Raw genomic sequence first — 12296 nt, 5'->3', positions numbered from 1 at the left:
AAGTTATATATTGGATTAAAATACCTTCTTTAAATATAGATTTTATCTAACAATATTCAATATACCTAAAAAAAAGTTTAATACATATATTTTTTAAACATTTATTCATATTTTAAACTTTTTAGTTTTGGAAAATTATTTATTTAATATTTTTTAAAATATAAATACATAAGTTGTGTAAAATAATATTTTAAACATGTATATACAAAAAGCTTAATGAAATAGGGAAGTAATATATAATGAGAATAAATTAGTCAGCATAATTTGTGCTTATTTTTACTTTCACTATTTTATTAATTTGATCACAAAATTCCAAATTACTTATTTTAAAATTGTTACATTTAATTATTTAAAGTTAGGATAAAAAATACATTATAATGGAAAATTAATACTTAGGCTTTTTAATATATTTAAAATTTTAAAAATTAAAACATCTAATTGAGCTCTAGATTATGCAATTCAACCCGTCACTATTTGGCAGGGTTAGACTCATGAACTCAACTCATATTACTAACTCTAATTGAAATTGAAAAAAGACTACAATCTAATAAAAAGAAGTCCCAAAGATTATGATAGTATTCTTTCAATCGACATGTCAAGTTTGAATGCAAATGAAAAAAAATTAATAATAAATAACCTAAATTATGGCAGGGTTGTATTATATAATGAATTGAAAAGGTTGCTTCAAAGCCTAACTTATGGTTTTACCAAAAAAAAAAGCCTAACTTATGAGAAAAAGAAGATTTATAATAAAATTATTGATGCCATTGAATTTGATAAAGGATTTTTTTTTTCCTTGTATGTGTATGGTGATACTGGGAAGACATATTTTTAGAGAAAACTTTTAACTTGAAGATCTAGAGGTAAGATAGTTCTAATATAGCATCAAAAGGGATAGCTTCTCTAATACTCCCAAGAGGATATACAACTCACTCAAATTATATATCCCTCTTTTTGTGACTGAAAACAATATATGTGGCATGAAATAAAGGAGCAACTTGGCTAAATTATTAGTTCATAAGTCACTGATTATATGAGATGAGGCTCCAATGGTACACATGTTTTGTCTTGAAGCTCTTGATAAATGCTTAAAGGATATTTTAAAGTTAAGCAATCTATTAGTTGGTGATCTTCCTTTTGAAGAAAAAGTTACTATGTTTGGTGGAGGCATCAAGCAAATCTAGTATTCCTGTCTTTCTAGGTGGGTCAAGAGAAGACATTGTTTTTGCAACTATTAACTATTTGTTTCAGGACAACTGTCAACTTCTTACACTAATAATAAACATGAGACTTCTAACAGCAAACAATGGAGCATGTATTAGTGCTCTTCAGGATTTTGCTAAATGGATTATCTTAATTGTTGATGGGATTGCTGTTAGAGCTAATAAAGGATTTACAGATATTAAAATCCTATTTGATTTGTTACTGAATGGTTCAAATAATCTAGTAAAGTCTATTATTGATTCAACTTTCTCAAATTTCCTTACCAATATATATAATTCTTCATATGTTAGAGATAGGGCTATATTAGCTCTTATGTTGAGTCATTGACTATGGTTGAAGAAGTAAACAAACACATATTGTCCCTACTTTCTGGAGAGAAAGTTTTATTCTTGAGCTTTGATGGTGTTATTGAGGATGATAGATATATGAATTTACTTAATGACTTATACTCTACAAATTTTATAAATTAAATTACAATACCAAGCCACTTGAATTATGAAATAAAGCTTAAAGTATGTGCCCTAATTATTTTAATGTGAACCAAAACGTTGATAAGTTTACGAAGTTGTGTACTAGCTCACATCTTAAAGTTACATGAGATATAAACACATGTTATTGAAGCTCAATAAATGTTTGGATCAATTACAAGGACAAAAGAATATATAACATGTATTGTCATATGTTCATTTGATTCAAGTTTGTCATTTACTATGAAAAGGAGATATTTTTCCATTATATTGGCGTTTGCAATGCCCATTAATAAGAGCCAAGACTAGATCCTGTGTCATGTTAATTTGTACATACTTCATCCTGTTTTCACCAACGATTGATTATATGTTGTTGTTTCTCATGTAAGAAGCATGAAGTGTCTAAAAATATTAGTTCTTGATGAGGATGGTCACTTTAGGGATATAATTTTTAATTTTATTCATCGAAATGTCTTTGATAATTTGATCTAAATAATTATAAATTTTTGTTAATCTACTTCCCATTGCATCCGTTTACACAATATGCATTTAGTTTTTACCATTTGCTTTACTCTGATATGTATATTTAATATTAAATGATTATAATTATACAACCCTATTACATATAGGATAATATATATGGATAAAGTGTCTACTATAAATTACTCTTTCAAACCTATTTATAAAAACTATAATATAAAACCCCGTGCATCGCATGAGTACTTTACTACTTTAAAGAATGAAAGTATATATTTATTTTTTATATATTTTAAAAATTAAATATAAATATATAAAAATATTTATGTTATGTTAGTGATGTGTATATATATATATAATTTTATTTCAATTATCATATATATTTTGTCATCTTGGCTTCCCTAATAAAATTTTCTAAACCCCCCTTCTCCCTAGCTTCATCCCAATTTATAAGACAATTTTGAAATTGATTTGGTTCCTTAAAATATAAGACAATTTAATAAAAAAATAAAATTTTATTAATTGTACTTTTTCCAATATTTCCATTCCCTTCTTATTATATACCCTTTTTTCAAGATTATCATTCCCTTTTAACCAAATCTTACCTTCCAATAAAATAGTTATTTGTCTTTAAACTAACCCTCCCTTTCCATATTTACCCCTATTTAATAAGGTGTTTCATCTTAAAATAAATATAAAGTGATTTATTTAATATGGACATTTTTGAAAAAAGAAGAAGCCATAATTATACCTTAAAATACTAAAAATACTTTACATTTTTTAATATCCAACTCCTTAAAAATGATTTATATTTTTTAATGGAGGAATTATTTTTCTCTCTCTATTTAATATTTCACAAATAAAGTCATATTAAACAAAGAATATTTTTAGAAAGGGAAAATATAATCATTAGTTCTTATAGTTTCATTAAGTATTACTTTTAATCCCTATAATTTTTTCATCATTTTCAATCCTTATAATTTCAACAAGATTGAATGATGTTTTTCTCAAGTCCCCAACAATGTTAAATTATAAGGACTATAAGGATTGAAACCAACTCTCAATAAACTTATAAATAACAATGATTATATTTTCACTTTTATAAATTTATGTTTAGGTTTTTTAAAAAATCGTAATGTGTAGTTAATGAACTATATTAATATGCTTATTTTTTAAAAACAAATCTTCTACAATAAGATGGTGGGAGTAATAAATTGACCAATACTTTTGCTTGTCTATGAAAACTTACTCATTCAAGACTCAACTGCCACTATAATTCATTGATCAGCTTGTCGGCCAAAAAAAGACCCAACAACGGCCCGTTTAGATATGCATTAGAAAAAATTAATTAAATGATTTATTTTAAATATAATTAATTAAGTGATATAATTAATTTATAAACTTTATTAACCAGATTAATTTTAAGCAAAATTGAAAAGCAACATTAAAATTCAGGTAAAATTATGGTTTTATAAAAATATGTTCAAACATATTTATTACATGTTAAAATTAATTATAAAACTAAAATCATGGTTTTCTTAAAAATATCCAAATACTTCTATACAAGATATAGAGAGAATACCAAATCAAAACTTTTGCTTTTATTATGTTATATACCTTAATTTATGGGAGAATTGCATTGGGGCCCTTGGAAGATAATTTATAACATGCTTGAAAGGTCCAATGCATTTTGAAATTACATGAAGGGTCCCAAGCCCTTAAATGTAATTAAATTATAGAGGTCTATTGCCTAAATGCTCTTGTTTTTTTTTTTTAACAAAGGCATTTAGGTAATTGATCTATAGAATTTAATTAATCTTACCACTATAGTGTAGATACTTTTATCACTATTTTAAAAATTGGAATTGGTTATTGGTCCTGTCCGGTTGATGCTGCAAAACTATGAGTTAACTGAACTGGTGGAGAACTAGTAAACCAGTCAACAAATTGGGAAAACTGGAAAAAGTGATCGGTGAACTGGTTCAAACGTTTCAAATGATCCAAGCTGAAAAAAGAACGGGGGAGCCGAAGGAAAAGGCTTAAAGAAAAGATGAAGAAGGAGAGAGAAAAAAATACTCACCAAAAATTAAGAAAAGAAGATATTTTACAGTAAACCACGACATTAGATGCGTTTTTCCAGCCACAAAACCATCTGGTCTGCCGTGAAATCATATGATGCGAAGAAACTCAAAATCCTGCACTTATTATCACGGGGGCAGAGGAAAGAAGGAGATGAATGGAGTTTGGGTTTTTGTCTTTTGGTATTACATGAAGAGTATTAGAAGTATATTCTCTCCCCACAGCAGGCATCCCGTTACTATATTATATTATTAATATAAATTATTTACTATTTATTTCTTGGAGAAAAGATTAACATAATAAATTTGAATGTTATTTTTCTGTTTAACAAACAAAATTTTATTAAATGCTATTCATACTATAAAAAATGAAGTGGATAAAATAAATTCTATTAAAATATTAGTTTTTATGATTTTGGATGAACTTATTTTATGATATATATGTATATATATTATTAAAAAATATTAAAATAACCATATCTAGTTTGAATCCAATTTGATCCCAATCAAACCATTAACTCTTGAACTAGTGGCTCATTCGATTTAATGATCGATCTACTTTTTAAAACCTTTCTTATTAAGATAAGAGGATTTGAGACACTAATAGAGGGTAGAGACCAGAACAGAGAGACTTGCCAGGCACATTAGGAGTCAGGGACGTTTCTTTTTCTTCACATGTCATTGAAAATGAAGCTAAAAAAATTTACACACAAAAAGAGAGAGGTGGGTGTAAATTACCCTAGGGTCCCCCTGTAGCTCGTCTCATGAGATAACTAAAATTGGTAGTTTAGATCAAGCCTAAATAAACATGAAAATTTTAGGATCTGAGCATAATAAAATAACACATTTTTTAATATTCTGATTTGCTTGAATAGGTTCAAAAAATTTCAAACCAAGCCACAGCCCACTCGAGTTTGGCTTGAATATTCTAATAACATTTTATTTTTTTTAAATACTTCCTTCATTAAAAAATATAAGGTATTTTTTAAGTAATTAGATGTTAAAAAATGTAAGTCATTTTTAGTCTTTTGAGATATAATCATTGCCTTTTTTTTCAAAAATACCCCTATTAATAGTGACTTTATATTTATTGTAGGGTATTTAATAAGAGTAAATATGAAAAGATAAAATTATTTTGAAAGTAGGTAACTACTTTATTAGGGGGTGAAATTCTGTTAAAAATATCTTATATTTTTTAACAGAGGGAGTATATCATTTTATTTTTTATAATAATAAAAATAATTAATTTCAAGTTAAAAATACTAATGATTTGAATATTCAAGCCCGCTTGAATATATCCAAAGTTCAAGAGTATGAAAGTGGAATTTGGCTATATGAATACGGTTCAAATTGAACGTGATCCACATGAATTATGAGCTGTAATGATAACTTTACTAACGCGTTTTGTAGGACTATAGGGCCCCAATTTGCTAGAGTACCAACGGGTAAACTAGGTTAGTGAGTGCCCAACTCAACCCAAGTATGTCGGAGATAGTGGAGGTAGGTAGAAGTTGTAATTGTAATTATATTAATGTTTTGTAGTTGAGAGGTAAGAAGGCATATTCATTCCTCATCTACATTTTATGCACTCGCTCTGTCTATACATGCATATATGGGTAGGTAGAAGTTGTAATTGTAATTGTGATTATATTAATGGTTTGTAGTTGTGGTAGGAAGGCATATTCATTCCTCGTCCACATTTTGTAATGCAATTAGCAGTTTGAAATTTTAAAGGAATGAAAAGTTGAATCTTTTTTTTACATATTTTTTTGTTTGTTATTTTTTGTTGAGTTTCCTACATGATATTGCAAAAATTGCCGATTAAATTGAGCGGTTATAAAAAACTATTGGCACGAAATATAAAAGGAACAAAAAATCAAAGTTTTTTTTTTGCTAGCAGCCTTATAAATGATAATTATTTTAGAAATGATCTATAAATAAAAATGAGATTAAATAATTATCTATTAACCAAGACTTGGTAGCTTGTAAATAATACGGAGTACACACACATTAGTTAATTGCCCAATATAATTTGACCAGCATTGTAATGTTTCATATGGAGTCTAGCTGGTTCAATTAAATTATTTTGATCAAAATAATAATTGCTTTGCACAGGGCATCAGAAAAATGCATGCATTCTCACATTCATATGCACATCAATGTATTTGCACATGGATATATATTTTAGTACTCCTTGTGTCTGAAATTATAAGACATTTTTAAAAGAGATTTGGTGTCTCAAAATATAAAAAAACTTTGAGAATATTAAGGTTTTATTAAATAGACTTATTCTAATATTACTCTTAATCTTTCTCTATTTAATTTCTATCCCTCACTCTTTTCAATATATTAAATAAAGGATATTTTTTTATATTTATATTTTTATTTTTAAAAATTAAGGTTGTTAAGTTTATTTAATAAAATTTATTGATATATGAAATTTTATTTAAAAATATTTTATAATTTAGGATGTAGAGAGTAATATTTTTTCCCTCAATTGAATATTCTTCCAGTAACATATTTCAAGATATTCTTATCATTTTTTTTTCTCAACTGAATAACTTTCAGTAACAGCTTTCAAGATATTCTTATCATAATTTGTTAGCATTTTTTCCCAACATTATATGAAATATTTCTTCTACATTGTAACATGAGCCGTGACTTATTATTTCTTAACAGAATGTGTTCCATTTTAAAAAAATTTAATGTTCTCTTATTTTGTTAACCTTAAAATTGAATATATATATATATATATATAAACAAATCTTCATTTTTTTAATAAGACAACAATATTATTTAAATTAAAATTTTGTAAATGTTATTATCTGTATTACTTTTGATAATTTTCTTAAATTAAACAATGCAACTCACGGATTTAGTCCAGTCACATATAAATCTAATTGTACATGGCACACTATGAAGCACCCTAAACTTCAATTTACTTAGCGTATTAATATCGGTATTATGTACGATACCAATACTCATCAATATTTTTTCGACACATATCCATAGAGTATCAAGTTATTATTTTTCTAATTTTTAAAAATTTAATTTTTGGTATGTATCCAATACTTCTAGATTGCAAGTTAATACTTTAAAATTGATACTTTAAGACTATTTTTAAGAAATTAAATTTTATTAAATATTGAGATATAAATTTTTTTTGTTCCTAATATATTTTGTCGTTTTCTTTTAAAAGTCAAAGATTGGACTTTCCTTAAAAAAATAAGTTTTACATATAATAAAAGGATAAAAATAATATTTTTTATTATAAAAACGTACAAATATAATCTTTTGACATATAAACCTAAGTATCGAACAATTAGCATGGACTAAATCATAGGCAATTAGGTAGAGATGAAATAAAAATACAATTAATGATAATGTTTTTTCTTGGTATTACTATAAAGGACTATACATGTATGTTAGGGATAATATAACCTCCAAGTGAGCGAACCAATTTTAATTTTAAGTGAACGAAATCGGCCATGGCAAGCAACATGAGCAACGCAACTAATTATGCAGAAGTTGTAGCCCTCATTCCGATGTTGAAAGAAGCGAAGAATTATGAATTCTGGAGTCTGAAAATGAAGACCATGTTCAAGTCCCAAGAGCTGTGGGACTTGGTGGAGAATGGATTTGAAGACAACCAAACCGACAAGCCTGATCAACCATTACGAGAGAAGCGCAAGAAGGATTCAAAGGCGCTGTTCTTAATTCAACAAGCCCTACATGATGAAATCTTCCCTCTCATTGCAGCTGCAACTACCTCCACCCAAGCGTGGGACGTTCTAAAGCGACAATATTTAGGCAATAAGAAGGTATAATTACGGTAAAATTATAATTTTGGGTAGAAAAACCAAAAGATCCACCAGTTTTAAAATCTTGTACGACACGCGCGCGCGTACACTGTATATTTTCATGGCGACTAAAGAATGTGTATGAGATGGCAGGTGACAAGGAAAGAAGAGGAGAAGAAAGAGATAGAAGAGGAAACTAGCATAGACGTGGGCCACACTGATGTGGGTGACTCTGAAGCACCTGAAAAGAAGGAAGGATCGCGGGAGCAAGCAGAAGCAAAAGCAAAAACAGAGAATAAAGATGAAGGTAAAGAGTTTGAGAATGCAGTTCTAGTGGTGGCAACGTTATTAATAACGTTGACGTACCAAAGTTTGTTGAATCCTCCATCAACATTCTTCAAACACGGCACTGAAATAGATTGGGGATGCATTTTCTCACTCATGAACTTTAAGACACTCAACCCGATAAGAAAATATAAGAACTGTCCAGCTGCATTGCCCTTTTCGTTCTTGTCCTTAAACACAATGATTTTCTTGCAAGCAATCGTCCACGTGTTTCCCACTTTTCAACGCCGCTATGGAGTCGTTGTATGGTTTTCAATAGCACACCTTGTTTTATGTTACAGCCTCTTACTAATGGCTTTCTCCTATGACACCGCATATGTTGCTTTTCCTCTCTATTGGATTACCGTATTTCTTCTGCTCGTAGCAGTAGCGTGGAGAGTTTTTTTTTTGGCTAAAGTAGCGCGGAGAGTTGAAACATTGAAGATATTAGCCAAATCATGGTGAAGCATCAGCCTGGATATTTGGCCAAGTGAAGTTCTTATCGGGCCACAATCTGAAGAAAGGCCACTACATCGCAGCTGAGGAAACCCAAAGCCCTCATGGAAGGCACGGGAGAATATAGGGGAATTCAAGAAAGATTTTGTAGTCTCTCTATCTGAATTTTCTATTCTGTTTTGCTGTTATTCAAATTTGAGCACCTGTCTGTTAGTAATTTTCATAGCCTGTGGATCATGACTGTAATACGGTGATTGTGATTAAATAAGACCGCTGTTGAATTCCGTTGGTGTCTTAGATTCGAATTGCAGGTCATACCACGTTGAATGCGCTCCTGCAATTGCAACAGATCAATATCGACGGCATATATAGGTAGATAATATGAATTTGAATTCTATGAGAGGTCTAAATTCACTATTACAGGATAGGCTTTTAACAATAGATAAAAAACACTTTTAACATCAGTTCTAGATCCACTGTTGTTTTAGGGAATGTTAAATGTAAATGACTTTCAATAGTGGTTGTTTAACCGTTATTAAAAGTAAACTTTCAACAACGGACACAGACTTGCTGTTGAAATTTTCTTGTTGAAGCTTTTTTTAAAAAAAAGATATGACTTTTAACATCGGTTATGGCATGAACCGATGTTAAAAAGAGGTTTTAAGAAAAAAAAATTATTCTGTTTTTAGTTGTTTTCCCAATTCTTGCAAATAAAAATATTCTATATAATTTATTGCCAGCCAGCCAATTCAAGTACATATAAATAATTTAAATTTCAATACAATTCTATAGAAATTACACAAAACTCAAATTGTCTTGTACAATTTTCTAAAAAACTACCTAAACCTCACATATCATTCATAAAATATTGTGCCTAACGTGTGAGGATGTCGTCAACCTCCTCCTCAAAAAATGGATCCGCAATGTCAAACATCTATATTAAAGTATAAAATTGCAATTAAAACATTAACCAATTAATTCAAGTAATAATAAAATTAGCTTTTAAAAAATATAGTTACCTCATTTGTAAATTCAGTCATTCTCAATGTGATGATATTGAGCATGTGCCTCGTCACATATACACCGCACAAACTACTCTTCAGTGGTTGCCTGCTATCACGCCCCAAAATAGAGTGTGACCGGCACGGGTGTGAACCACTCTCACGTTCCCGTAAACCTCCAAATGAATATTTATTCCATTTTTTATATATATATAAAGAATAAAATTCAATCAAATCACATGAGAATTAAAATAACTTCTTTAAATTCGTTGTCATAAGAAAGTATCAATGTTTCTTTTGTAAAAATTTCAGCAGAACCTCCCCTGTAACTAGGATCTCCTGAAAATTTTACAAAAATTTTTTTTTACAAATATCAGTATAAATCAGGAGCGTAGCTCCTTGCAGCCAACAATCAATATACAGATCAAAAATAGGGTTTATCTATAATCTATGTGGAGCATCTAATCTTTCTTTCAAATTAAAAAGACATACAAATTGTATAGTTACATTAGAGCAACAATACCAATAAAAAAGGTCCACCCACTGTAGCTAGTTACCCTTTAGAGGTCGATGGTGGGATCAGCGTCAACTAACAAATCTAAGACTAAAATAATTTTCTAGTGAATAGCATCCCCAAAATAGAATTTAAAAGAATTCACATATTAAACTCAAATAATCATGTAAAATAATTGAAAAGAGGATAATTCAACATAATAACTTTAAAAATCTATAAATCATAATCATACCCATGAAATGAGAGTAGATTTGGAAGCACTTTATTCTATCATACTTAAAGAAATTAAATTACTCACACATAAATTAAATTAGTATACTTGATAATTGAAACCATTGAAATTTCAAATGAACGAGTTGATCAAAATTTAAAAATTTTAAGGACTTAACAGAATAGGTAACAAACATGGACACTCAGTCCACAAGGATAAATAATTAAACGCAGCTTATGCCATAAAACAAACGTGAACACATCAGTCCATGAGGGTAAATAGCCAAACGCAGCCATAGCTACGAAACAAATGTGAACACACAGTCCACGAGGTAAGTAACCAAACGCAGCTCAGGCCACGGAACCAAACGCGGGTACGAAGCCCACGAATACCAAATGTGAGGATAAAACTCACGAAATAAACTAACTAGTATTTAACCACAGCGCTACAGGGTAACGGAACTACCATTAGCAGTAGTGTTCTGTTTAGAGTCCTCTCAAGAATCATATTTCAAACATGCGAGACAAATAATTATTTTTGAAATATAATCTACGTTTCCAATACCAAACTTGCATGCATCACTTTAAATTTCAATTTAAAACCTATTTAAAATAATCTTTCATAAAATAATATACGAACTTGCGTTATTTAAATAATCAAGGATTTCAAGAGTTTAATAAACCAAATAATTCTATAACTCTTTCAAACATATTCCCTGAGGAAATAAATGCATATACCCTCCTTTGATATCTCACTTTGATATCACAAAGTTTCAATACTAATGTAATTCACAAGAATAAAATATCTCAATAAAAATTTATTAAAAATAAAATACCAATAAAATAAATTAAAGAGAATACTATTCACTTACTTGTTAGAGCTTCAAATTCTCAAAAGTATTCTTCTTTTAATTCTGGTCAGGGTCCCATTCTTCTACACACCCTATAAGGATATAATTGAATAAAAATTTTCCATCACAATTTAAAATCAACTATCATCATTGAAATTCCAAAACCAATATCATTCTATTCATAATTTAATAGCTCCCATACCAACACATTTCTCCCACTAGGCATGTTATTAAATACTTTATGGGCATAATTATCAAGCTAAGATTAGTCTTTATTTCTAGATTCCAATATCCTTTCCCTTACAATATTAATAATTCACTTATCTCCAAATAAAACTCTAGGCTATACATCATCTCCTTCCTTCTACACTTGTAATTTCTATTTAAATTAAAATTCTATTTCCTCTTCATGCACGCGTAACCACAGTAACAGGAGAGCCAAATTTTTTCCAACTTCAATGATTAAATCACACGTATATTCATCAAGAGAAAGCAAGTCCTGAAGCGTCCTTACTTCCAGCAACTAGCAACGTACATATAAGGAAGAGAAAAGTAAAACTTACACTAAACAGGTTAGATACAAACTGATCACTAGCACTACACCACACGATAGAAGAAGGCTGGTTCAATCGCACCACACAAGCTTATAGTAATAGCCTTCTAATACTCGACACTTTAAGATCTCTTAACGCAAAACAGCCCAGACAGACAACAAGTAAAGAGGATGCAAAAACAAGGAGCACAGACCAGAAAAATAGAACACAACGCTCACGGTTGAGCTGGGAAGGAAAGGATCATGAGTCTAGCTCCAACGATTTAGTTTTACGCTAGTAGCAAACCAAACAGATGACAGAAACTGAGCAGTGACTGAATCCAATGAAGACAGCTAGAAAT

General features: G+C 29.3%; 1 protein-coding gene across 2 annotated transcripts; it reads left to right on the top strand.

Annotated features, from left to right (window-relative positions):
- The first annotated feature begins 7787 nt into the window (after positions 1-7787).
- Positions 7788-9052, top strand: LOC129301825 (uncharacterized). 2 transcript variants are annotated; one of them, XM_054940427.1, is made up of 3 exons: positions 7788-8067; positions 8200-8353; positions 8759-9052. In XM_054940427.1, exons 1-3 carry the CDS (start codon positions 7792-7794, stop codon positions 8833-8835), a joined length of 507 nt encoding a protein of 168 aa, XP_054796402.1. In that variant the 5' UTR covers positions 7788-7791; the 3' UTR covers positions 8836-9052. The 2 variants fall into 2 exon arrangements, with proteins under 2 accessions (XP_054796402.1, XP_054796401.1); XM_054940426.1 differs by having other exon boundaries at positions 8200-9052.
- Positions 9053-12296: the final 3244 nt, after the last annotated feature.

The sequence above is a fragment of the Prosopis cineraria genome, unplaced genomic scaffold (assembly GCF_029017545.1).
Source record: "Prosopis cineraria cultivar Desert tree isolate PC_DT_omini unplaced genomic scaffold, ASM2901754v1 PC2, whole genome shotgun sequence".
Taxonomy (NCBI): domain Eukaryota; kingdom Viridiplantae; phylum Streptophyta; class Magnoliopsida; order Fabales; family Fabaceae; genus Prosopis; species Prosopis cineraria.
This window is presented reverse-complemented; position numbering and strand designations above follow the sequence as displayed.